The sequence below is a fragment of the Vulpes lagopus genome, chromosome 16 (genome assembly GCF_018345385.1).
Source record: "Vulpes lagopus strain Blue_001 chromosome 16, ASM1834538v1, whole genome shotgun sequence".
NCBI lineage: Eukaryota > Metazoa > Chordata > Mammalia > Carnivora > Canidae > Vulpes > Vulpes lagopus.
In genome coordinates, this window is record NC_054839.1 from 11170072 (window position 1) to 11195549 (window position 25478).

The window sequence follows — 25478 nt, forward strand, 5'->3', positions numbered from 1 at the left end:
AACCAAGTGTATGTTATGGATTATATGTTTGTGTCCCTCCCTAAATCCCTATGTTGAAGCTCTAATAATCCCCAGTATAATGTTATTTGGTTGTGGGTCCTTTGGGAGGCAGTTAGGTTTAGATGAGGTCAAGGGAATAAGGCTTTCGTGATGGGATTAGTGTTTATAAAAAGGAAGAAAGACCAATTACTATATGGTACACCTGAAACTAATGTAACACTGTATGTTAGTTAACTGGAATTAAAATAAAAGCTTATAAAGAAATAAAAAGTAGGGGATCCCTGGGTGGCGCAGCGGTTTAGCGCCTGCCTTTGGCCCAGGGCGCGATCCTGGAGACCCGGGATCGAATCCCACGTCGGGTTCCCGGTGCATGGAGCCTGCTTCTCCCTCTGCCTGTGTCTCTGCCTCTCTCTCTCTCTCTCTCTCTCTCTCTCTCTCTGTGACTATCATAAATAAATAAAAATTGTTTTAAAAAAAAAAAAAGAAACAAAAAGTAAAAGATAAGAAGACCAGAATTTTCTCTTTGCCATGTGAAGATAGAGTTATCAGCTAGGAGGAAGACCCTCACCAGGAGTCAAATCTGCTTGACCCTGAACTCAGAAGCCACTAGAACTGTGAGAAATAAATGTCTGCTGTTTAAGCCACCCCATCTATGGCATAGCACCTAAGCTAAAATACTTGTACTTAATAGCAGTTATAGCAATAACTGGATCACACAATAAAGCTGTTTCTAAGACACTCTGATGGTGAACAGCTTAATTTGAAAGTCAGAGATCTGATTTTGCATCCTCCTTCTGCCAGTTATTAGCACAGAATAGTCATTTAAACTGACTATGCTCACTTTGTCTTCTGAAAATTAGGCATACCCTTTAATTGGTGTTTTGCATGTTTGAGTATAGGATATATGTGATGATAAAAGGTAAGAAAATATTTTGGAAAATAAATGGCAGTGCTCAAGTCAGGTATTAATGAGGAACAATGCTCTGATTATGAAATATACTTTTAGGTAAACTGCCTGAGTTAGTTTTCAAATTTTCATACATGTCAAATAAATGCTTTCATGCCTATCTATGTTGGGTGTATACTAGGTTGAGCCCTGCCATCCAAAAATTCACATCCAGCCAATATTTCAGAATGTGACTCCGTTGTAAAGAAGGTCTTTCCAAATGTAATTAGCTAAGACAAGGTCTTACTATATAAGGATGGTTCCTAAAGCCAGTGACTTGTGTGCTTAGATTTCTGTGACTGAATATACACAGACCTGGGAAGGAAAGCCATGTGAGGAACGAAGCAGAGTTCAGAATGATGCAGCTACAAGTCACGGAACAGTAAGTACTGCTCCAACTATACCAGAAGCTGTGAGAGAGGCATGAAACAGATTCTCTGTGAGAGCCTCCAGAAGGAGCCAACATTGCCCACACCTTAATTTCAGATGTCTTATCTCCTAAACTCTTAGGGAATACATTTCTGTGTTCTGAGTGAAGCCACCCAGTTTGTGGTCATTTGTTGTGGCAACCCTAAGAAACGAGTACAGTCCTATGTCCTCCATGTTGGGAGTGGTCATGAAGTTGATAGATACTAAAGGTTAAAACATGGATGGCCTGAATTTGTAGGTACATCCAAGTAAAATATGCTCCTCTGAATCACAGAGGCGCAAATTTCATCTCAATGCCTTTATTTTTTGTAAAGATTTTATTTATTTATTCATGAGATACATACACAGGCAGAGACATAGAGTGAGAAGCAGAGTCCCTGCAGGGAGCCCAATGTGGGACTCGATCCTAGGACCCTGGGATCGTGACCTGAGCCAAAGGCAGACGCTCAATCACTGAGCCACCCAGGTGTCCTGATCTCAATGTCTTTAGTAGAAGAGTTTGCCTTTCATTATATAAAAATACTTACTAACTTAACAATTTTTAAATCAAGTTCAAACAGAGTAACAGAACGGAAATACCTTACACTTAGATTTAAAATTAAAGAGCCAAAGATTTTACAGTAGATCGACTTAATCCACTGACTCTCCAATGTCTACATCTTTTCTATATATGTAAATGGATATGGAACTCTATCAGCAAGAAGAGTCCTTTATATTCCAAGGCTGTGTGTTAGGATAAGCTAGGTTAGGCTTCAGAAATAGCTCTGAAATCTCAGTCCACAGAAAGTTGGGGGTACAGTGCCCCAGCTCCAGCCTTCCCCAGGAACCCATGCTGCTAGGAACTCAACAGCCAAGCATGTTGTTTCCCCAGCAGACATGGGAGGGACCTAGAGAGCGCATGCCTGCTCATGGCTGTCCCTGACCAGAAGTGAAAGACATCACTGTAAGGAGACAATTCTCCATGGGTCTCTCGTGCTTCTCTACTTCCTGTGAGTGTGGCACTGACTATCCTTTGTTCTGGACTATACAAACAGCCTTGTAAGACAGAGACACCCTTGGAACAAAGGGAAGGCATGTTCACTGCCCATAGAGAAACTCAGAGTTCTCTGAACTAAACTCAGGTTCCCCTACTATAACAGAACCCACTGTGTGAGCACATGTCCTCCTGCCCTCTTCACACCACACAGTGGGAACTGGAGCTCAGGGAAATGATGCAAAAATAATGATATTCTGGCCACTGCTATCGCTGTAATAAACCATCCTTCATCTCTGACCCTGGAGTCTCACCTCTTCTACCAGCATCCATGACTGTAGTGGGCTAATTTGTCAGCTTCAAGGAAGGTAAAATCTCAGAGCCTCCACAGTTCTTGACAGTCACTTCCATTCACAGCTCACAATCCAGACTAGTCAGGTGATCCAACCCAGTCCTCCTTGCCTTATTAAAAATGCAAATTACATAAATAGACTAAATTCATGCATATATACAGTCTCACTCCAATGAAAGATGGGCAGAAGGTGTGAAGAGGTACTTTACAGAGGATTAGACTCAATGGTCAATAAACATAAATGCAGAAAAATATGTTCTACTTCATTAATAATCAAGATGTTAATTAAAACCACAATGAGGACACTACTGACACTGGCAAAACTTAACAAGTCTGATAATATCAGCTACTAGTGAAAATGTGGAACAAAGTGAACTCATTCACTGCATACTCTGTGCACATCAACCCTAACAAAACTCTGGCATACATGCAATCAGGATATATGTACTCATGTACATATGCTTAGAGCAGCACAGAGTTATAACAAAGACACTACAGACCACCCAGGGGTCCATCAACTGTAGAGGTGGACCTCACAAACAACACAGAGCCAAATAACAAAGTCAGACAATAACAGAATATAATCCCATGCATGTCGAGCTTAAAAACATGTAAAACTTAATTGTTTAATATTTAAGGATGTATTTATATGGAAAAGTTATAAAGAAAAGGTGTGATAAAAATTAGGAAGGAGGAGAAAGGAGATCTGATAGGATTGAGAAGGAATACACAGTGAACTTCAAAGGTAATGATAATTTTTGTGCTTTTTAGAAAAACTCTGGTGGGTATACAGGTCTTTGTTTTATCATTAGTCTTTGTAACTTATAAGTATTTTATAAATGTTCTTTTATACATATTATAAATGTGTAAAGTATATTTATAACATTTTATATAATATTTAGTATTTATATATGTAGCAATCTAATTTTAATAATGAGATTTAGGGACACATGGGTGGCTCAGCAGTTGGGCATCTGCCTTCAGCTCAGGGCATGATCCTGGAATGCCTGGAATGAGTCCCACATCAGGCTCCCAGCATGGAACCTGTTTCTCCCTCTGCCTGTGTCTCTGCATCTCTCTCTGTCTCTGTCTCTCATGAATAAATAAAATCTTTTTAAAAAATGAGATTTATGTTAGTGAGAAATAACAAAATTGTATTTTTTAAAGTTCAAATTGTGTAAAATAACAAATGAAATTATTTTGAAGTCTGTACCTTCTCTGAACTGACAGAACATTTTTGAACTTTATCAATGCAACAAAAGTCCTTCTTTAAAAAAAAAATTTATTTTAGAGACAGAGAGAGAGAGGCAGAGACACAGGCAGAGGGGGAAGCAGACTCCATGCAGGGAGCCCGACGTAGAACTCGATCCTGGGTCTCCAGGATCATCCCCTGGGCAGAAGGCAGCGCCAAACTGCTGAGCCACCCAGGCTGCCCCATAAAAGTCGTCCTTCTCCTTCTTTCCCTCCTTCTCCTTCTCCCTCTCCCTCTCCCTCTCCTCCTCCTCCTCCTCCTTCTTCTTTTTTTTTTTTTTTTTTACAAGAGTCCTTCTTAGTCTAAAATTCAACTCTTTGAACATGAAGGTATGTTTATCAACATTCAAAATTCTACAATATTCTCACAAAGAAAATTTGTATTTCAGAAGTCTTCCCTTAACCATGTGACCTACCAGTGCTCTTCCTGACTGCATCTGCTTTAGGAAATTAGAAGTGAAGCAGTACACGCTCGCTAGAAATTACTCTGCATCTGTCTTAGCAGTCCCACTATCTCAAGACCTTTTCTTTCTTACTGATCTATTATTACTGCCAATAGTACACATAGAAAAATGCACTGTAACAAACTACAATGGCCATCTCAATGGCTGTGATGTAGAATTTTAGAGTACTTCAAAATTACTCTAGACACTGACATTTCTTCTCTGTACAAAGTGTATAAACAATGCGGACAAATAGTTAGGAATCACTAGCAAGTCACCTCTTTTTTCCTGGAGGAAGACAGTGGAATCAGCTACATAAACAGGTTCACTTTTTTTTTTAATAAAGATTTTATTTATTTATTTATGAAAGACACCACAGAGAGAGAGGCAGAGACATAGGCAGAGGGAGAAGCAGGCTCCATGCAGGGAGCCCAATGCAGGACTTGATCCCAGGACCCTGAGATCACAACCTGAGCCAAAGGTAGATGCTCAACCACTGAGCCACCCAGGTGCCCTAAACAGGTCCAGTTTTTATGGCTGTTTAGGGTGTGTTTATGTATGTTTCCTGCTGTATTTTAGGGGCCTGGAGTAGATGAAAAGAAATAAGGTAAAGGGCATTTGCTGATGGGAAGAGCACTGGGCTGAGCAGACAAACTGGAGCTCCCTTGTGTGAGTTCCACTATCTGTGAACCCTTGGCCAAGAGAGTTGTCTTTTCTGACTCAAGTTCCTCACTTGGGCAAGAGGGATTCATTGCTAAGGTCCCAAACAGTCCCCTAGGCTCTTCCTTCTCCTTTGTTTCTGTATTTGCTTTCCTCTTCTTTAAGTGGAATCTTTAGGTCCCATACTTACGGATGTCATTGATCCACTCGATAAGCATTCATGGAGTGCCTATGGTATGAAGGCCCTGTTCTGAGTGCTGGGTGAGAGCGGTGGACAGGACAGTCACGAGCCCTGTGCTCATGGAGCTTAGTTTACCCAAGTGGGAGAGATGGACAATAAACAAGTTTTAAAAAAAAGTAAAATATAAAAAAAAAAAAAAAAAAAAAAGTAAAATATGTCAAACATTAAAACATGTCAGATAGTGATTAACTGCTAAAGAAACAGAACAAAGTAGAGGAAAGGTGGTAAAAATTTTAAACAATGTGACCAGGAAGTCATCCCTGAGGTGGTGGCCAAAGGCTTGAAGAAAGTGAGGGAACCTTCTGCACAGTTGCCTGGGGGCAAATAGTCTTGGCAGAGGAAAGGTAGGTGAAGAGGTGTCTGCACCCAACGCAGCTGAAGAAAAGTAACAAGAACAATAGACTTGATTTATACTCTAAGGATCATGTTAACTGGTAAATGAATTGCATTTAGGGGAAGACAAGAGATGACAAAGGCGTTGGGTCAGGGTGGGGTGGTGGAAGTAGTAGAAGGGGAAGCAAGGACAACACACTGTTCTGCTAGAATCCAGAAAAACAAGTCCTTTCTAGCACAAGTGCTGAAGTACAGAGAGACTTCCACATAAGATCATTCTAGGAAGATGTGTAATTCTCTTTCCAGAAGATCACAGGTACACTGCATTCTATGGGTGCTTTGTTTTATTATGCGTTGCAGATACTGTGGTTTTTTTTTTTTTTAAACCGATTGAACATTTGTGGCAACGCTGCATCAAGCAAATCTACTGGTGCCATTTTCCAATAGCATTTGCTCACTTGCTATGTCTGTGTCACTTTTTAATAATCCTTACAATATTTCAAACTTTTACATTATGACTGTATTTCATTATTACTGTTTTATTGTGACCTGGGATCAGTGGTTATAACTCACTGAAAGCTCTGATGATGGGGCAGCCCAGGTGGCTCAGCAGTTTAACACCTCCTTCGGCCCAAGCCCTGATCATGGAGACCCAGGATGGAATCCCATGTGGGGCTCCCTGCATGGAGCCTGCTTCTCCCTCTGCCTGTGTCTCTGCCTCTCTCTCTGTGTGTGTCTCTCCTGATTAAATAAAATCTTAAAAAAAAAAAAAAAAAGCTCTAATGACGATTAACATTTTAAAGCAATATAGTATTCTTATTTATTTTTATTTTTTCATAATTTATTTTTATTAATCTCTACACCCAACATGGAGCTCAAAATTGCAACCCTGAAATCAAGAGTCATACTTTCTCTGAGGCAGCCAGGCCCCCCCAGCAATACAGTATTTTTTACTCATTTTATTGCAACATAGGCTTTCTTGCTGAGGTCTGGAACCAAACTCACAATATCTCCAAGGTGTGCCCACATATCTATTGATAATAATGTAACTGCCACTAAGGGATGGGATGTGTATACTTCAGTGATGGTGAATTTTATGTATCAACTTGGCTAGGCTACAGTATCCAGATTTTTGGCCAAACATTATTCTAGATGTTTTTATGAAGGTATTTTTTAGATTAAAATTTAAATCAGCAGACTTGGAGTAAAGCAGATTACTCCCCCTAATATGGGTGGGCATAATTCAATTAAATGAAGAAAAAGGAATGACCTCCCAAGTAAGAAGGAATCCTCCAAGTACATGGTCTTTGGACTTGAACTCCAAGTCTTCCCAGGCCTACCATGAATATTTTGGACTTGCCTTCTCTCTCTCTCTCTCTCTCTCTCTCTCTCTCTCCCCATATACAGAGAAATGCTAATTAAAACATTAAGGCACCTTATTATCTGATCATACCTCATGAATATGATCATTACTATGACCACTACCTTCACATTAAAAGAAAAATAATAACTGTAAAGTAAACTTCTTTTCACCAGCTAAAGTTAAATAATTTTGAAAACTGTAACTACTGCTAATAAGAATGCAAAGCAGTATTCTAATACGTGACAAAGGGCATTGTAAAAAGACAGGAAATAACTAGTAAGACATACTAAGCCATAAAATTATTGATGGTCTTCATTCTACTTTGAATGAAATATATCTTATACATTTTTGAAAATATCCATGTTTGAATAATTCAAAATATCAAAAAAGCAAAACCATAAAGTTGTTCATTAGAACACCATTCATAATGGCAAAAATGAGGGGTCACTTAAATACCTAACAACTGGGATTCATAGATAATAAAATATGTCATATCCACTCACCAGAATGTTAAACACAGCTCCACTAAAATGATGCTGATAAATATATTCTAGCAATATGGAAAATGATTAGTAGGATCTTAAGTGAAAAAAAAATCAAGATACAAAATTATGACTCCATTTCCTTAGAAATGCGTACTTGAAAAAAACTTAATAGACAAAGTTACAAGGAAAACTGACAGGAAAAGCATCTTAAATAATATGTTTCTTATTTTTATTATTAAAAAACAGGCCGAAAACCTCCAATTGAAAAAAAAAGCACTTAAAATACTCAACAACATGCAAATAATTTTTAAAAACCTATTTTCTCTCTAATGAGAAATAGCTAAAATTATTCTATCATGGAAACCTCTTGAACATTAAGAATGCATTTATAAACAAAGGCATCTCATTTAATAGCAAAGTAAAACCTTGATGAAGACAAGTTCAAATACATGCGCTAAAGCTAGTTGAACACTTTTATGCCCCCTCTGTAAATTTAGTGAATATACAAAATAATAATCCCGTCATGCTTACCACTGTACCAAGAAACTGAATGCTCATGTTTCCACCCGCTTCTCGAGAAAGACACTGGGGGAAAAAAAAGAAGTATAAAATGAATTCATATCCACACAAAAATGTGTACATGAATGTTCATAGCAGTATTATTAATAGCCAAATAACCTAAATGTCCATCAAGTGGTAGATGGATAAACAAAATATGGTATGCTTATATGATGCAATATTATTTGGCTATTAAAAGGAATGCAGTACTGACATAGAAGGTCATCACAAAGGACCACATATTATACGATTCTGTTTAACATGAAATGTCCAGAATGGGCAAATTTACAGAGATAGGAAGTAGATTAGTACAGTTTGGCTGTTCTTTACAGAAGACTCATAGCTGCCCTGGAGACTTCCTGGTTGTCACAATTTCTTGGGCTAGCACAGATTGCCTAAAAATCCACCAAATGTCACATCTTTTCATTAGTGTAGATTACTTTATTCCACTGGTCAAGGAATGTATTGAAAAAAAATTTTGATTCCCTAAGAAATTAGGGTGGGGGGAATGAAACTTGGAGCTTCATGGACCTGTCAACAATTAGGAATGAAAGTAATGAAAATATACATAAACTCTGGTTGTCCTACTGAAAAAAGAAACATGCGGGATGCCTGGGTGGCTCAGCAATTGAGTATCTGACTTCAGCTCAGGGTGTGATCCCGCAGTCCAGGGATCAAGTCCCACATCGGGCTCCCTGCATGGAGCCTGTTTCTTCCTCTGCCTGTGTCTCTGCCTCTCTCTCTTTCTCTCTGTTTGTCTCATGAATAAATAAATAAAATCTTTAAAAACAAACAAATATGCTCCTAACTCTAGAGCAGGATACCAAGCGGCAGAGATTGCCAATGCCAAGTCTGGAACAGTTGGAAAGGGTAGCAGATTCCAGAGGTACATTAGATAAAGTTGTCCAGGAAAGAGAAGATGCCTTAAGGCTTCTTCAGACTGCTCAAGAAAAAGCTAGACCTCATGCTTGGATAAGAGACATCTTTGTTTTTTTTTTAAGAGACATCTTTGGAAGATCCATCTGGCACAAGTTCAAGAAGTGGCTACACCTTGGTATCTAAGTAACAGTTACAAGAAATGATTCCTTGCCATGCCTTACATGGGGCATTTTGTCAGACTGAGACTAGAGAAGCAAGCCCACATTAAAGCCAATAAGAAAAGTTTAGGGGAAAAAGTAAGAAAAATTTCTTCAGAAAGAGTTTCCACATCTTTCTGAAAGTAAAAAGATGTTTCCACATCTTTCTGAAAGTGGAAAGAGTTTCCACTTTACTTTCAGAAAAGTTCTGAACTCTTAACTTTCTATTTTGTTCTTCTTGGATAATAGTCTATATACAAAAGTAAATATATGTTAAGTGGTTTCGGAAAGAACTTGTGACAATTTACTTATCGATTTGGTCCAAGTGTTAATATGTCATGCTAATTCTAGAAGTGGTTGTGCTTCTACCAAACTTTGAAAAAAATCAGGTATATAAAGCACATATCAAACTCCTTTTAGAAAGGAAAGAAAGGAGGGGAGAGGGAGGAAAAAGAGAAGAAAGATAAGGGAAGACGGGAGGAAGAAAAGGTGGCTGCCAAGGGAGCAGGGCTGGGAGGAAATGAGAAATGACTGCTAATTAGTATGGGGTTTCAAATTTTTGTGTTGGTGAAGATGTTCTACAAGTGATTGTGGTGATGACTGAACAACTCCGTGAAGAGACTAAAACATGCTGACTTGTGCATTCTGGGTGAACTATGATGTGTGAATTCTATCTCAATAAACCTGTCATAGAAAGTTAGCATTTGTTTAAAGTAACAAGAGGGACAACACAATTCTTCTATGTCCAGAGGGCAGTGAAAATAGACATAGCCCCATGTTATGCATGTATTTGTAAATAAAGTAAGTTCAGAGTAATACAATATGATTTATGCATATCTTGTTTTAATTTTAGTTTGCAAGAAATGGATAACTAAATAGTTCATTGGAAGTAAATTATACTTTTTTTCCAGAAAATTCTCACCTGTAAAATTGCTTTATTTATTCCTAACCTGTTCTTCAAAATTCTTTCTTGTGTTCCTCAGAAAAGGCCCAATGACTTCAAAGATTCCACAAAAAATAAAGCAGTTCTAACTAAGTAGCTATATGGTTTGTTTGTTTGTTTTTTAAGTTCCCAGATGTAACTCTGGAGGGAGCAGTAGCCTGCACTCAACTGCATGCCATGAGCTATCACAGATATATTCTTATTTTGTTCCTTTTTAAAAAAGTGTAGGTTGGGGCACCCGGATGGCTCAGTGGTTGAGTGTCTGCCTTTGGCTCAGGTCGTGATCCCGAAGTCCTGGGATCAAGTCCCGAATGAGGCTCCCTGCAGGGAGCCTGCTTCTTCCTCTGCCTATGTCTCTGCCTCTCATGAATAAATAAAATCTTTTAAAAAATTAAAATATTAAAAAATAATAAAAAGTGTAGGTTTACTAACCCCAATCTTTAAGATCACTCAAATCATAGAACCCAGAACAAATCTCCAGAATTCCAGCTAAGCCCCTGGTTCCTGATTGAGGGAAGTTATGCCAGTCAGAAGGAAAGTAGATTAATGCACAATGACAAAATGGTTAGCTCCCCCCCCCCCCGCAAATATTGCCCCCAGTGACCCAACACAATAGTAAACTGACCAGCACACTCAACATAGTGTGGTATAGTGCAGAAAACTCAAAATCAGTATTTTTATCTATTAATTTCACTTTTAAGAATTTAACCTAAGGGAAAAAGTCATGAGTAGGCAAAAACAACAAAAACAAAAGACACCCATAGCTACAAAAATGACATCACAGTTGCAGTTTACAGATTCTAAAATCTTCAAGCAGGTTAAATGGTTAAAGTGGTTAAACAAATTATGGTATAATCCATGCATCCATTAAAAAATTTGAGACACTAAAAATGTTTATAGTATATTTCTAAGTGCAAAAATAAGGAACAAAACAATAGGTCGGGAATACATCATGTTAAAAACTTGTATATGTTAAAGATAAAATTCTAGCATAAATAAAGCACATAAAACAGTTAACTATTATTTCTGGGTGGAAGATATTAGTTGGCTTTTTTTTTTTTTTTGGCTTACCTATTATTCCTATTCTTCCAAATGTACATATATAATTTCATAAAGGCAAAAAGAGAAATGGTACAGAATGGAACAAAATCAATTATCTCCCTCAATGTCCTAAGGGATTAAGAACTAAGTCTTGAATCCTGGGTTCTGACACTAGCACTTCTACTTTGGTCATCCATCCATCGATCCATCCATCGATCCATCGATCCATCCATCCATCCATCCATCTATCCATTCATCTGTCCATTAACTATATTGAGTTGAGCACTGCTAGCTGAATTAAAATTCACCCTCTGGGAGACTGAAGGAAAAAAGAGAATTCTACAATAAATTATAGGGGCATCTGGCTGGCTTAATCAGTAGAGCATGGGACTCTTGATCTGGGACTGTGAGTTCAAGCCTCACATTGGGGATAGTGATTGCATTAAAAAAGGAAACAAAATAAATTATAATTCAATATGATAAATCCACAGTACAAAACATACAAAGTATTACGGATAAGAGGCAAACCAGCTAAATGCCCAGAAAGGTCAAGGAAGATTTGCAGATACACATTAGAGCTGGGGACTAAAAAATTAGCAGGCATTCTCCAAAAAGGAAATAAATGAAACACTTTGGTTGGATGGGACAGTGTGCGTGAATTTCAGATTAAGAAAAAGCCTGGTGAGTTTAAGGTGTGGTGAATGGTTCCATACGGCCAGAGATAGGTTTGGCTGCTGGAGTAAAGGGGCATGAAAGGAAAACCAAGAAGGAATTACAGAACAGAGCCAGGTCCCATCTTGCAGAGTTCATACTTTACAAAGTATTACCATTTAAAAATTGGGGAGTAACGTGGTTGCTTTAGAAAGATTGAAGTCTAAAAAAAAAAAAAAATAAAAAAAAAATAAAAAATAAAAAAAAAAAAAAAAAAAAAAAAAAAAGAAAGATTGAAGTCTGATGTAAGGTTGAGGATACACAGGAATGAGGGAGGAGGTGGGCGGGGAGCCCAAGAAAAATGCAGCAGGTAGCAATCACTCAAGAAAGGAGGACTCAAAGGCTAGAAGTAAACCCAAAAGTAGAGCTAAGCCTGTTTCATTCCCAGAAACTTATAATTTGGAGGGCAAACAGATCTCAAAATCTACATTTTGTTTTACTCATGAGGAATAAAGGTGCAGGGATATAAAAGTAATTTGCCTACACTACAGTAGAAGAATAAGAATTCCAATTCAAGCAGTTGTGCAGGGCTGGGCTATCTCTACTGTGTAGGATGGAATATCTCTACAATAATGTACTAGGTCATCACTTAGGACAAGGACCATTTCTTGCACTTCCTCCTTAATCCCAACAGCATGCGTATCAGTGCCACAAAATGGAAATGAAAAAAATCAATTTTCACCAAGAATTCTGAAGCTTTTCCATACCAAGAGGGACAAGAGTGACCTACATATCTCTCTCAATCTTCAATTGTCTAGCAGAAGTTTTAGCTGGGCAGAGCTAGAGGTGTAGCTGTCAAAAATTTAGGGAAAGGAAAGCTATAGAATTATGTAGACTAAGGATAGGCAGTTCAATGATATGCTGTAATTCTAGGAGTAGTGAGGAAAATACTCAGTGAAAGTATCACCATTCCTACAAACCCAAGCCTCAGCAGTTTTCTCTCCTCAAAAGCCTGAGGCAGAGATCCAGAATCCAGTCTATATTTACCAGCACAGAGTGAGCACAACTGACCACCTGTGTCATGCAGCAACACACTTAATCCTAACAGCTGTGCAGAAAGAGAAATTTTCTGATTGAAAAGTGTAGCTACTAGATTCTGGGAAGATGGCAGTGGTGGCATGGTTTCTGAATCTTCTGCAGAAACACTGAAGAGACCCAGCAGCAATAAACATCACTAGCACCCCAGATGTTATCTACAAATACCATTTCCCACTCCAAGAAATCAAGGCTTCTCAGCAGAATGGCTGATCCCGGGGTTTGGGGGCAGAGATAAAGCTGCTACATCTCATCACATCAGAAAGCAAGGGAGCTATCATAGATTGGGGCAAGTTACAAAGACTCAGGGCTCAGGAAATTCCCTGGCCAAAGCTGGCAAAATCTGACCACGAATAAGGATTATAACTGCAATGGATTAAAGCAGACCAACTATGTTTGAAGCCATGAGTTCAAAATGGATACCAGAAACAAAATAACAGTCTAATTTAGTCACTTTTGAAGAATGACAGGGAACCAACTCTTTGGGACTGGAAAGTAAAAGGAAAGGATCCAGCATTTATCTTACGTCTTTTCTATGAATGCTGTAGTCCTGGATAACCCAAGAAACAGTTGAGATACAGTTTCTCTTTAAAGAATCAATCCTGGTAATAAATGAAAAAAAAAAAAAAAAAAAGACAACATCGAGACATCACCATTTTGTAAACCTTAATGAATTTATTGACCGAAGCTGAGTATCAATGGAGAGGTGACCAGACCTCTGTATGAGGTGTGCCACACCATTTTATGACCCAATCTTGCCAAAGATAATGGCATTGGAATCTGATTACATCTCTGGAGCCAAATATCAATTTATAGAAAACAAAGGAGGGAGGACATGTAAAACCACACCACTGAGAAGCAATCAGCTCAGTTCTGACAATGGAAAACTGTACAGGACAAACAATCCTGTTCCTTCAACAAAAAAAATGCAAAAAATAATTTTAAAAAATTCTATAGACATGTCCCTCTAGCTACTGTTCCCTTTGTCCTTTACAGCCAAACTCTGTAAAAAGCTGTTTCTCTTCATGGTCTCTACCTTGTCCCTTTCCATTCTCCTCTGAACCTGCTCCCATGTGTTTTTTTCCCCACTGTTCATCTGCAGTCCTTCATCAAGATCACCCACGGTATCCATGTTGCCTTACCTATCGATAAGTTGGCTTTGTCCTCATCCAGCAATGCTATGAACTGTCAATTATTCTCTCTCCCAAATATAATTCTTTCATGGACTTCAAGTTTTCTCCTACCTCCCTGAAAGCTCCTTCTTAGCCTCGTGCAATTTCCACCTGCAGGAGGTCCCCAGGGCCCAGACCTAGGCTCTCTTCTCTTTTCCATCTACTTTCTTTCCCTGTGTCATCTCATCGACATCCATGCTCCCCTACAGTTCCAATCCCCATCTTAAAACAAATCAACTTTAATGAAATATAACTTATGTACAGAAGACTACATTCCATTTAAAGTATAGAATTCAATGACTTTCTACAACTATAAGAAACCATCACTACAGTCAACACACAGAACATTCCCACCACCTCCAAAATGTTCTTCCTGCCCTTTCACAGTCCAACCTTGGTCCTTACCCCTAGGCAATCACTGATCTGTCTAATAAATGAGTTCATTTTATTCACCAAATGGATATTGTTTCAACACTATTTAAGAGAATTTCACATTAAAATTTCTTAGCATCTTTGCCAATAATCAACTGATCACCTGTAACTGGATCTATGTCTATACTTTATTCTCTTCTATCTATCTATCTACCAATATCATACTGTCCTGATACTGCTGTTTCATAATTAATCTTGAAATCAAGTTATATATTTCTTCCAACTTTGTGTTTCTTTTTAAAAATTGTTTTGGCTCCTACGACTTTTCAACTAACAATTTTTTTGGTGGTAAGCAATATAATAAAATTTACCATTTTAACCATTCATAGGTACACAGTTCTGTGTATTAAATATATTTATGATGATGAGAAACAGATCATCATAACTTTCTCATCCTGCAAATCTGAAATTCTACACCCACTGAACAACAACTTCCCATTCCCTCCCTCCCCATAGACCCTGGTAACCACCATTCTACTTTCTGTTTCAATGAACCTGATGGCTTTAGGTGCCTCAAATAAGTGGATGTATACAGTATTTGTCTGATTTACTTCACTTAGCATAATGTCCTCATGGTTTAACCATGTTGTAGCATGTGACAGGATTTCTTTCCTTTTTACAGCTGAATACTACTCCAGTGTATGCATATACCACATTTTGTTTATCCATTCATCTGTTGGTGGACATTTTGGTTGCTTCTACCTCCTGGCTATTCTAAATAATGCTGCAATGAACTGGGGTGTTCAAATACCCCTTTAAGACCCTGCTTTCAGGAAGCCTAGATAGCTCGGCGGTTGAGCATCTGCCTTTGACCCAGGGTATGATCCTGGAGTCACAGGATCAAGTCCCACATCGGGCTCTCTGCATGGAACCTGCTTCTCCCTCTGCCTGTGTCTCTGCCTCTCTCTCTCTCTCTCTCTCTCTCTCTCTCTCTCTGTCTCTAATGAATAAATAAAGAAAATCTTTTTTAAAAAAAGACCCTGTTTTCAATTCTTTCAGATATATATCTAGAAGTGAGACTACTGGACCATTTAGTAGTACTATTTTTTAATTTTTTGAAGAACTCTCCTACTGTTTTCCATACAAGCTGTGCCATTTTACAATTTTGCCAACAGTGCACAAGGATTCCAATTTCTTTATATTCTCACCAACACTTGTTATTTTCTGTTGGCCTTTTTTGGGGGTAGTAGCCATCCTAATGTGAGATGACATCTCATTGTCAGTTTCATTTATATTTTTATGATGATGAGTGATATTTAGCAAATTTCCCTATGTTTATTGTTTGTTTGTATATAATCATTAGAGAAATGTCTATTTAAGTCCTTTGATCATTTTCAAGTCAGGTTAGTTTTTGGGGTGCCTGGGTCACTCAGTCAGTTAAGCATTTGACTCTTGATTTCAGCTCAGGTCAGATCTCAGGGTTCTGGGATTGAGCCCCAAACTGAGGCTCCTTGATCACCAGAGAGTCTTCTGGGTATTCACTCTCTCTCCCTTTCCTTCTGACCTTCCACCCTCCCCACTCACACATTCTCTCTCTAAAATAAATAAATAAATCTTTTTTTTTTTTAAGATTTTATTTATTCATTTGAGGGGGAGAGAAAGAGCATGAACAGTGGGGGAGAGACAGAGGGAAAAGGAGAAGCAGACTCCCTGCTGTGCAGAGAGCCTGAAAAAAGGCCCAATGTGAGGACCCCAAGATTATGACCTAAGCTGAAGGCAGAGACTTACCCATCTGAGCCACCCACGTGCCCCTAATAAATCTAAATAAATAAATAAATAAATAAGGTTCATCTTCTTGTTAAGTGCTAATTCTTTCTACATTCTAGATATTAACCCCTTATCAAATATATGATTTGCAAATATTTTCTCCCATTCACTCTATTGTTTGTCTCCTTTGATGTACAGACATTTTTAAGTTTGATATAATCCTATTTATGTTTGACTTTGTTGCCTATGACTCTGGTGTTATATCTAAGAAATCTTTCTTAAGTCTAGTGTCATGAAGCTTTTGGTCTCCATTATCTTCTTTAGGTCTTTAATCCACTTGAGTTCATTTTTGTGTATGGCGTAAGATCTTTTGTATGTGGCAGACCCATGCTTTGAGAGAAAATCTACAGGCTTATGACTATGGGATTTATGTTTTCAATTCCCATTTGTCCTATGAGTTCAAAGTCAAAGAGAATTATTGATTTGCCTCTCCAAACCTGTTCCACCTAACTCCTATCTCAGCAAATACCACTCTCCTTCACTCAGTTGCTTACCCTTCACTCTTTAACTTCTTTCACACCTGGTATCTGATCTGTCGATTTCTCCTGCCATTTTGCCCAAATATATGTCAAATTATTTTGCCATCTTCACCACTACCACCTTAGTCTAAGCCAAGGCTTGGCAAACTCTTTCTGTAAAGGGCCATATAGTAAACATTTTAGACTTTGTGAGGCAAAATTGAGAATATTATGTAGTTAGTTACGGAACAAGAGAGAAAACAGATTTTCACAATATTTTGGGGCAATATTCATGATATAATGCCTAAGCACAATTTTTTGATAATAGTACAGTAAGGAAAATGGAATTCTCTTATCTAGGGATAAAATTGTTTTAATTGGGGCTCAAAGTTAGTGTTCTCTATCATCAAAATCAATGGCAAATATGTATCTGTTAATGCTGATCTACAATGAGATTTTACCTATTTCATCTTTTTAAAAAAAGATTTTATTTACTTGACAGAGAGAGAGAGAGAGAGAGAGAGAGAGAGAAAGCACAAGCAAGGGAAAGTGGCAGAGGGAAAGGGAGAAGCAAGCTCCGTGCTCAGCAAGGAGCCCAACGTGGGGCTCAATCCCAGGACCCAAGGATCATAACCTGAGCCGAAGGTAGACGCTTAACTGAATGAGCCATCCAGATATCCCACTATTTCATCTTTGATAATACCTTTTCCCACAGATAGTTACTGCCAAATACTGATGACAATCCATAGACACAGGATTTTACTCAAGCATATTCATTGTTTGGAAGGTATTTATAGAATTTTGTTAGATTACTCTCCTGGTATTTGCCTTTAGCCTAACATTACATTGTTGTTTGATCACTTCCAATTTTAGGCTAGGTGGAAGATCTTCAATTGTACAGTGAAATGGATTTTAAAATATGGCAATTTCCTTTGCTTTTGCATTGAGGTTTGAAAAAGTGCTGCTGAAACTATAGTTCACTTCTTGTTTTAACCTTTTGACAGCCTGGGAAGTATAAAAAGCAGCTTGACATTAGTTGTGATTCAAACATTAATTGTTGTCAAAATGTTACTACCACAGTATAAATTTTGCATGTAAGCACTGTTTTGTCTTGCAATTTTAGGCTGAATTTGTTGATAAACATCAAATCTGCAGCATAAGCTAAATCTCCTCACAGCTATTCAATGTTGGAAAACACTGGCTGAGAGTGGTTCTTCTTGTTCGGAAAAATTTAAATCTTCATTCTGAGCTCAAAATAAATCACAATAAACTTTACTACTACTAAGCCACTGAATTTCTGTGTGATAGGGAAAACTGGGGTATTAAGGTTCCATTTAACAAAAATTCCAAAAGTACTCATAGCAAATAAAAACAAATCAATGTAGTTGTTTTTCTTTTTTTTATTTTTATTTATTTATTTATTTTTTTGTTTTTCTTTTTTTTAAATCAATGTAGTTGTATTCCAGTAAAGCTGTATTTATGGACACTGAAATCTAAATCTCACATACTTTCCATGTGTCATGAAATTCTATTCTACTTTTAATTTTTTCCAACCATTTAAAAATGTGATAACCACTCAACTTGTGAGCCATCCAAACACAGGCCCTTGACTAGACTTGGCCTACTCCTGGCCTCAGCCGTCAGCAACTCTCAGCTATACAACTACAATGATCGTATAAATGGCTCCTTTATTTCCTGTGGTCCAACCCCCTCACAGCAGTGCTTTTAAATCATATCCTATCATTCTATTCAAAACCCCTCAAAAGCTCCACAGTGGGAACTGAATAAAACCCAAACTTTGGCCTACCAAGATTCTGTACAATCTAATCCCTGCCTATCTTCTTCCACTCTCCTAAGCTATACTCAAGACACTGGCCTTCCCTCAGGCCTCTACACAAACCAAGGCAGTTCCTGTCTCAGAGCCTTTGCACTTGCCATTCCTGCGACTTGGGACTTTCACCCTCTAAATTTTCGCATGGCTGCCCCCTTCTCCTCACAGGTCTCAACTCCATGTAAGCTATTCAGAAACAACTTTCTAGCCACTCTAGCTAAAATCGCCTCCTACAGGTACTTTCTATGAGTTATACTGTTTTATAGCCTTTATTAACCTTCTTCATACTCAAATTACCTTACTTATGTGCTTACATTTGATATCTACATCTCTGTTGTAAATGTTGTACATGTTGTGAGGGGGAGGGGGATATCAAAGCAAGGAGGTGAAGTGGGAGGAAGAGAAAGACAGAAGTGCCCAAACCTGACACAGCTCAGCAGTAAGGACTGACATAAAAAAAATAGGGAAATAAAATTTCATTCAAACTGGAATTTACCTCTATACAAAAAACAGGAATATACAATTTTCCCACAGTTTATGATTAAGACAATTAGGTTTTAGAATTCACAAAGAACAAAGTATCAGAGCTTACAAAGAGTCTGAGACATGCCAAAACAAATAGGAACTGACCATTTGATAAGCTAGTAACAGAAAGTAAAATAAAATAAAAATTAAGACTTTTATTTTCATGAAACGTATCCCAGCCTTATTAAAATATTTTCTCCAAGTGTTTTTTACACCTTTTCCTATTTTGAGTGGCACTTCAGAGCTAGATAAAAACTTTCTTCTGTTCTTATTTTGATACTCTGCTCCAACATGCACAAAATATATACCTTTTTTTTCTGTAAAGAAAAGTATATTCAAGAAGTAAGGCTTTGATGATTGAAACGACTTCAACATTTGTGAGAATCAAGTTCATACAAAATTAGGAAAGGCTGTTCACTCAAAAAAAGTAGGACATCCACAAAATAATAAATGCTCCAAAAATATCTTTCTGGGACAATAAAATCATAGGCAATTTAACCTTTAAAAGTAATCTCACTGAAAAGTCAGAGGAAGAAATAGTAATAGTTTTCTTTTTCCCCTCACTGATTTCCAACATGATAATGTGTTGTAAAGGCCATTACTATGGGATTTGTCTTATCACTCTCCAACGTAGCTCCTTGTATTCTTTTCCACGTTTACTACAATCAGTGTTTATACTATTCAAAATTCTCTTCTGGCAGCTACTAAGATATAATTTTCTAGTAAACAGTAGAGGATAAAAAAAATATGTGGGGGGAGGAGCAGGGGAGACGCAGAATGACATTTTCCCATTACAGTAAATTTCTAAAAGCAACTCCAAATCATAAAACCAATGCCACTAGAGACAAGAAAACTGCTAAGCTTCTGGGACTCCATTACAAAAGCAGGTAGATGTGTCAAAATTAATATTTCAAATTATAGTTGTAAATACATCCCAGCTGTTAAATTGTGATTAAATTTTTCAAAGCATAGTTAAAGGAGTTATTTCTGTTCTCCTGGTGGGCTTGTTTCTAAGATGTGTAACTGTAATTGATGTTTTCAGGAATGTGAAAAGGAGATGGTTAATAATTACTCTCTCATTTCCCATTTCTTTGGGAAAAAATACCAAACCCCACTTACTAAGTTATATATTTATATATCCTATACATCCTAAATAAATGGTTTCATATTACATTTGATAACTCTAGGGTAATCACATGCATATAGTACAAAATAACAACTAATTACTTCTAAGGGGATGAGGAGAAACAGCTGAAAACATGGAAAACATTTATTTTGGGACTAAAAACAGAAGGTAATCACTTTCAAAAAAATAAGAAGATGATCACTTCCCAAATCCACTTTTTTTTTGGCACTGGCAAAGAATAAGGAAACACATAAGTTACTCCATTTAATTTTTGAATTAAAATATAATTAAAACATTTACTTTAGCACCTATACACATTTATTAGGATTATAACAAAAGTTGGTGCCCAGAAGTTGTGACAGTTACTTTCATCTAAAAATCTAAAAAAAAAAAACCCTAAAAAAAAGGAAATAACTTATTTTTAACTTCCCTTACTCAAGAGGTATAAGAATCAATTCATTTTCTTCAAAAAGAGAAAAATAGGTTTAAAATTTAAAAATTATTCAAACTCTATGCAGACAAGCATTTGCAAACATATCACAGTTAATCCACAAACACCATTACATATCTTCTCTCATATTTATGTGTTTATATATAATATTCTATATTATACCGGCCCACTGAGAATTTTAAGTTATCATGTTATATAATCTATTTAACATTGCAATCAGTTCACAAATAATCCATTTAATCTGGGATTCTGTAGTAAATAACATGACATTCATGTGGCACTATTCCAAATGTGTCTGCTTTACATAGAAAATTAGTTCCACATAGTTGAGTATCAATAAACCATTCAATGTAGAATGCACTGGTACCGCAGTCAGCTTTGTACTGTTACTTATCATAAATTTATCTTCTCCTGAAAATATTTAACCAAGAATATGAGAAATAAAAAGAAAAAAAGCCTTCAAAGCTACATCATGAATAGCTTCACCTCACACAAATGCAGAGATTGTTAGACCTTAGCAGGACCTCAAGATATTTTCAAAAGTATTTAGCTACTCTTCAGGCCTGTAGACAACCTGCTGTGAGCAGGTGGATAGAAGAAATCATGCCACACAAAGAAACAGGCCAATAGCAGTTAGTCGGCAGCTCTGCTTCCAAATGTTTAAACTACGTGACTACGTAAAATGAAAATCTAGTATGTAAAATGCTAACAAGAAACAACACATTAAATCCCAGCAGACAAATTACACTGTAAGAAACGGAAGACTATTTGAGTTGTTCAAAGTAAAACTGAAGAGCCTCTTTCGAGGTAAAAAAAGAATGCTTCACAGGAATAGAGTGTAGTCACAGAAATTAAAAAGAGAAAGAAAGTTCTATTTGTTTCATGCTAGAAAGGTGCTAGGGTGTATGAAGACGTTCAGTAAGCTCTACATGTACAGAACACAGAAAATCATTTGATCCAATACTTAATTATATGCTGTAGGGAAGAAATCATTCTGTGTATTAAAAACAGTCCTAATTTTTGTTAAAGTTCTAAAATAAAATGTGAAAAGTTCATTAACTAGATGATAAATTCATCTTCTGCTGAAAAGTGAATTTAGTTCATCTACTCCTAATTTTAAATGATAAAAACCCAAACTGTCGTTGACACAGGGAAGCATGAAAAAAACAATACATTTTTCTTCTACAATCAGTCTTATTTAGGAAAGGTTTTGTTTATGAGTTAACCACTAGCCACATGTGTCTACTGGGGACTTGAAATGTGACTAGTGCAATTAAGAAACTAAATTTCCCATTTTATTTAATAGTAAGTAATTTAAAAATAGAAGCTGTGGAATACACTTTTCTTTACATATGATTTCACTGTTCTGGTACGACTATATTTCACATTCATCATTCTGTTGCTTGAACTGTTATCAGTATATTCTTACATGCATGTCAGGCGTGTTGTTCCTGATACCACATTAATAATTTTTTATATTATTTTGTCTTGAAATGCTAACATTTTGAATATACGGAGTTAAACGAAATGGATTAGTGAAATTAATCTCACTTGTTTTTACCTTATTTATTTATTCATGAGAGACACACAGAGAGGAAGAGACACAGGCAGAGGGAGAAGCAGGCTCCCTGCGGAGAGCTCAATGCGGGACTGGATCCCAGGACCCCAGGATCACAACCCAAGCCAAAGGTAGACACACAACAACTGAGCCATCCAGGTGCCCCTTGTTTTTACCTTCTTAATGTGGCTACTCAGAAACGTAAAACTGTGTGTATATGGTTCATTAGATTTCTATTGGAAAATGCTGCTCCATTTTATCACTTTTTAATTTGGTAATTTGAAAATGAGACGATACCTTCCCACAATAGAAATGAGAAATGACTGTATAGTCTCAGATTATACCACTTAGACCTACTTTTTTTTTTTTTTTAAGATTTTATTTATTTGGGGATGCCTGGGTAGCTCAGCAGTTGGGTGTCTGCCTTTGGCTCAGGGTGTGATCCTGTGGTCCTAGGATGAGTACTGCATCCCGCTCCCCGCAGGGAGTCTGCTTCTCCCTCTGCCTGTGTCTCTGCCTCTATCTGTGTCTCTTATGAATAAAAAATTAAAATCTAAAAAAAAAAGAAAAATTAAAATCTTAAAAAAAAAGAATCTGTGAATGTCAGATGTTTGGAAATTAAAGAAAATTGATAAAACAACTAAGAAGGCTGCCATATGAACATAGCTTAATTTGATGACTTCTTAGAAGAAATAAAATCTAAATCTTAAAAGTGTAGATAAGACAGATTTCTTTGTTTTGTTTTTTGTTTTGAAGATTTTATTTATTTAGGTAGTTATTTAGTTATATATTTATTTATTTGAGAGAGTGCACACGTGCAGAAGAGCAAGAGCACAAGAGTGAGCACATTGAGCAGGGACAGGAACAGAAGCAGACTCCACACTAAGTGGAGCCCGACAGGGCCCAATCCCACAACCTTGAGTCACAACCTGAGCTGAAACCAAGAATCCGAACGAATGCTCAACAGACTGAACTACCCAGGTGCCCCAAGACAGATTTAATTTCTGAAATTACAAAATGCAAGAGGGCTATCCATGCATTCATCTCCTCATCCATTTGTCCAGTTACTGAGACTTTACATTTGCCAGGAATTCAGCACAACAATAATAATTAAAGGTCAAATCAAAACTGAAATTTTTGATCAATTAAAAAGTTAGTAACCTATGAAATTCATTATCCAAGTGATGGTACATGCCAAATTACCATTTATTTTTAAAGAAATTCATGGTTAATATTAAGCTTATGAGGTTTACCAATGAAAACCAGGAAAAGAGATAATGTGATATGACTGAATTTCACTGGATGAATAAGGAGCTAATTCCTAAAGAAAGGGTATGCTTCTTCCCCAATTATTTTATCATCTAATCAGATAAAGATGTTAATTGCTACTTTTCATGTAGTCACAGGGATTCAGTTATAAAACTAAATAGGTGTTGGGACGCCTGGGTGGCTCAGCGGTTAAGCCTCTGCCTTTGGCTCAGAGCGTGATCCTGGAGTCCTGGGATCGAGTCCCACCTCAGGCTTCCGAGTCTGCTTCTCTTTCTGCCTATGTCTCTGACTCTCTCTGTGTCTCTCATGAATAAATAAATAAAATCTTAAAAAAAAAAAAAAACTAAATAGGTGTTAAGTACTCACATAACCTTAGGATGCTAGACTAGCTACCTAGTAGAACATGCTAGGAACTGCAAAACTAACAATTGCCCATCTCCCACCTTAAGAGAATATGAAAAATTAATCAGTGGAGGTGAGTTCTTAAGCTAAGAACCCAATACTTTGGGTTCAAGGTTGAATACTTTAAGCTAAGTGAAAGGGATTTTATAAGAATCACTTGGTTTTCCATATATCTCCTGGTTTTGAAGGACACCTAGGTAAGATCAGCAATTGTTTTGGTGACAAAGCAGGAAGAAAAGAGTTTGATGAGGCATGCATTTATAATTATTTCTTGTGGCCTAGATATAGATCATGCAGAAGAAACTCAAGCTAGGTCATTATGAGAGATCTTGTTCAACAGGAAAACCTGGAGGGATGTGAAACGGGAGGGTAAAGGCAATTGAAAAAAAAACGAGCAGACTTTAAGAGTTGGCAGGTGAGAAATTCTCCCAAATCCACAGAAGTGTCCTTAAAGACAAGAGCCAACTTTGGATGCTTGCCATGCCCCCAAAATAATGAATGACAGGTTACATTAGCCTGGGTCACCCTAGTTCTTACCATGTTCCTCCTCTCTTTACCCCAAACTTCAACTTTGGAGAGAACTCGGAATGCAAGTAAGAAGTGGGAGAGTATATAAAGCAAGGGAGAAGAAAGAAACAACACTCGCATCTCCCCACAGAAATTTCTCAGTCTGAGGTGGAAGTGTTTGAGATTCTCTCTCTCTCTCTCTCTCTCTCTCTCTCCCTCTGCCCCTTCCCCCACTCACATGCTCTCTCTCTCTCTCCCAAATAAATTTTTTTAAAAAATCTTTTTTTTTTTTTTTAAAAAAAAAGGTTCCTTCTACTTGCACTAAAAAAGTTCCATTTGTGCAGTAAAGTGGTTACATGGTAAAAAAAATAAAGGAAGGCCAAGTATTAGGAAGTACTCAGAATGTTTTCTTAATATCTAAATGAATTTTGTTCTATAATGAGGTACCACTTCAACCCATTAGGATAACTGTTATAAAAGAAAAAAATCACTAGAAAATAAGTGAAAATGTGCAGAAATTAGAATCCTTGTGCATTGCTGGTGGGAATTTAAAATGGTACAGCTACTGTGGTAACAGTATAGTGGTTCCTTAAAAATTAAACATAGAATTACTATATGAGCCACTAACAGAGGATCAAGATTTCATAAAATATGAAGTTTTATGAATCAATAAGAAAAAGATAAACACTCCAATAAAAAAAAAAAAATGGGCAAAAGCCATGAAGAGGCAGTTTGCAAAAGAGAAAAAGCAGTATCAATAAATATATTTTTAAACTTTTTTTCAATAAATATATTTTTCAAATGCTCATTGTCATTACTAACCAATATATATTAAAACCACAAAGAGATACCATTTAAACCCACCAGTCAGGAAAAACTTACATAGTCTGGATACCAAGAGTTATCTAGGATGTGAAGCAAAATTGTTAAAGGCACAGATTCCTGGGTTCAAATCCTAGCTCTTCCATTTATTAGCAGAATGACTTGGGCAAGCAATTTAGTATCTAGAAGGCCTCAGTTCCCCAACTGCAAAATGCAGGATAACATCAGTACATTGGATTGGTGTGGGGATTAAATACTTTAATACAAATGAAGCATATAGAATAGTCAGCGCCTGACATAGTATACAATATGTTTTGT

At 37.1% G+C, this 25478-nt stretch overlaps 1 protein-coding gene and 1 pseudogene across 1 annotated transcript in view; one reads left to right on the forward strand and one right to left on the reverse strand.

Moving 5' to 3' along the window:
• Positions 1-25478, reverse strand: part of PCCA (propionyl-CoA carboxylase subunit alpha) — a 394660-nt gene that overhangs the window by 65588 nt on the left and 303594 nt on the right. Inside the window, exon 21 of the mRNA XM_041731155.1 lies at positions 8008-8061. Coding sequence (XP_041587089.1) covers positions 8008-8061 — 54 coding nt within the window. The remainder of the gene's footprint in view (positions 1-8007; positions 8062-25478) is intronic.
• On the forward strand, positions 8177-9330 carry LOC121477168 (annotated as a pseudogene).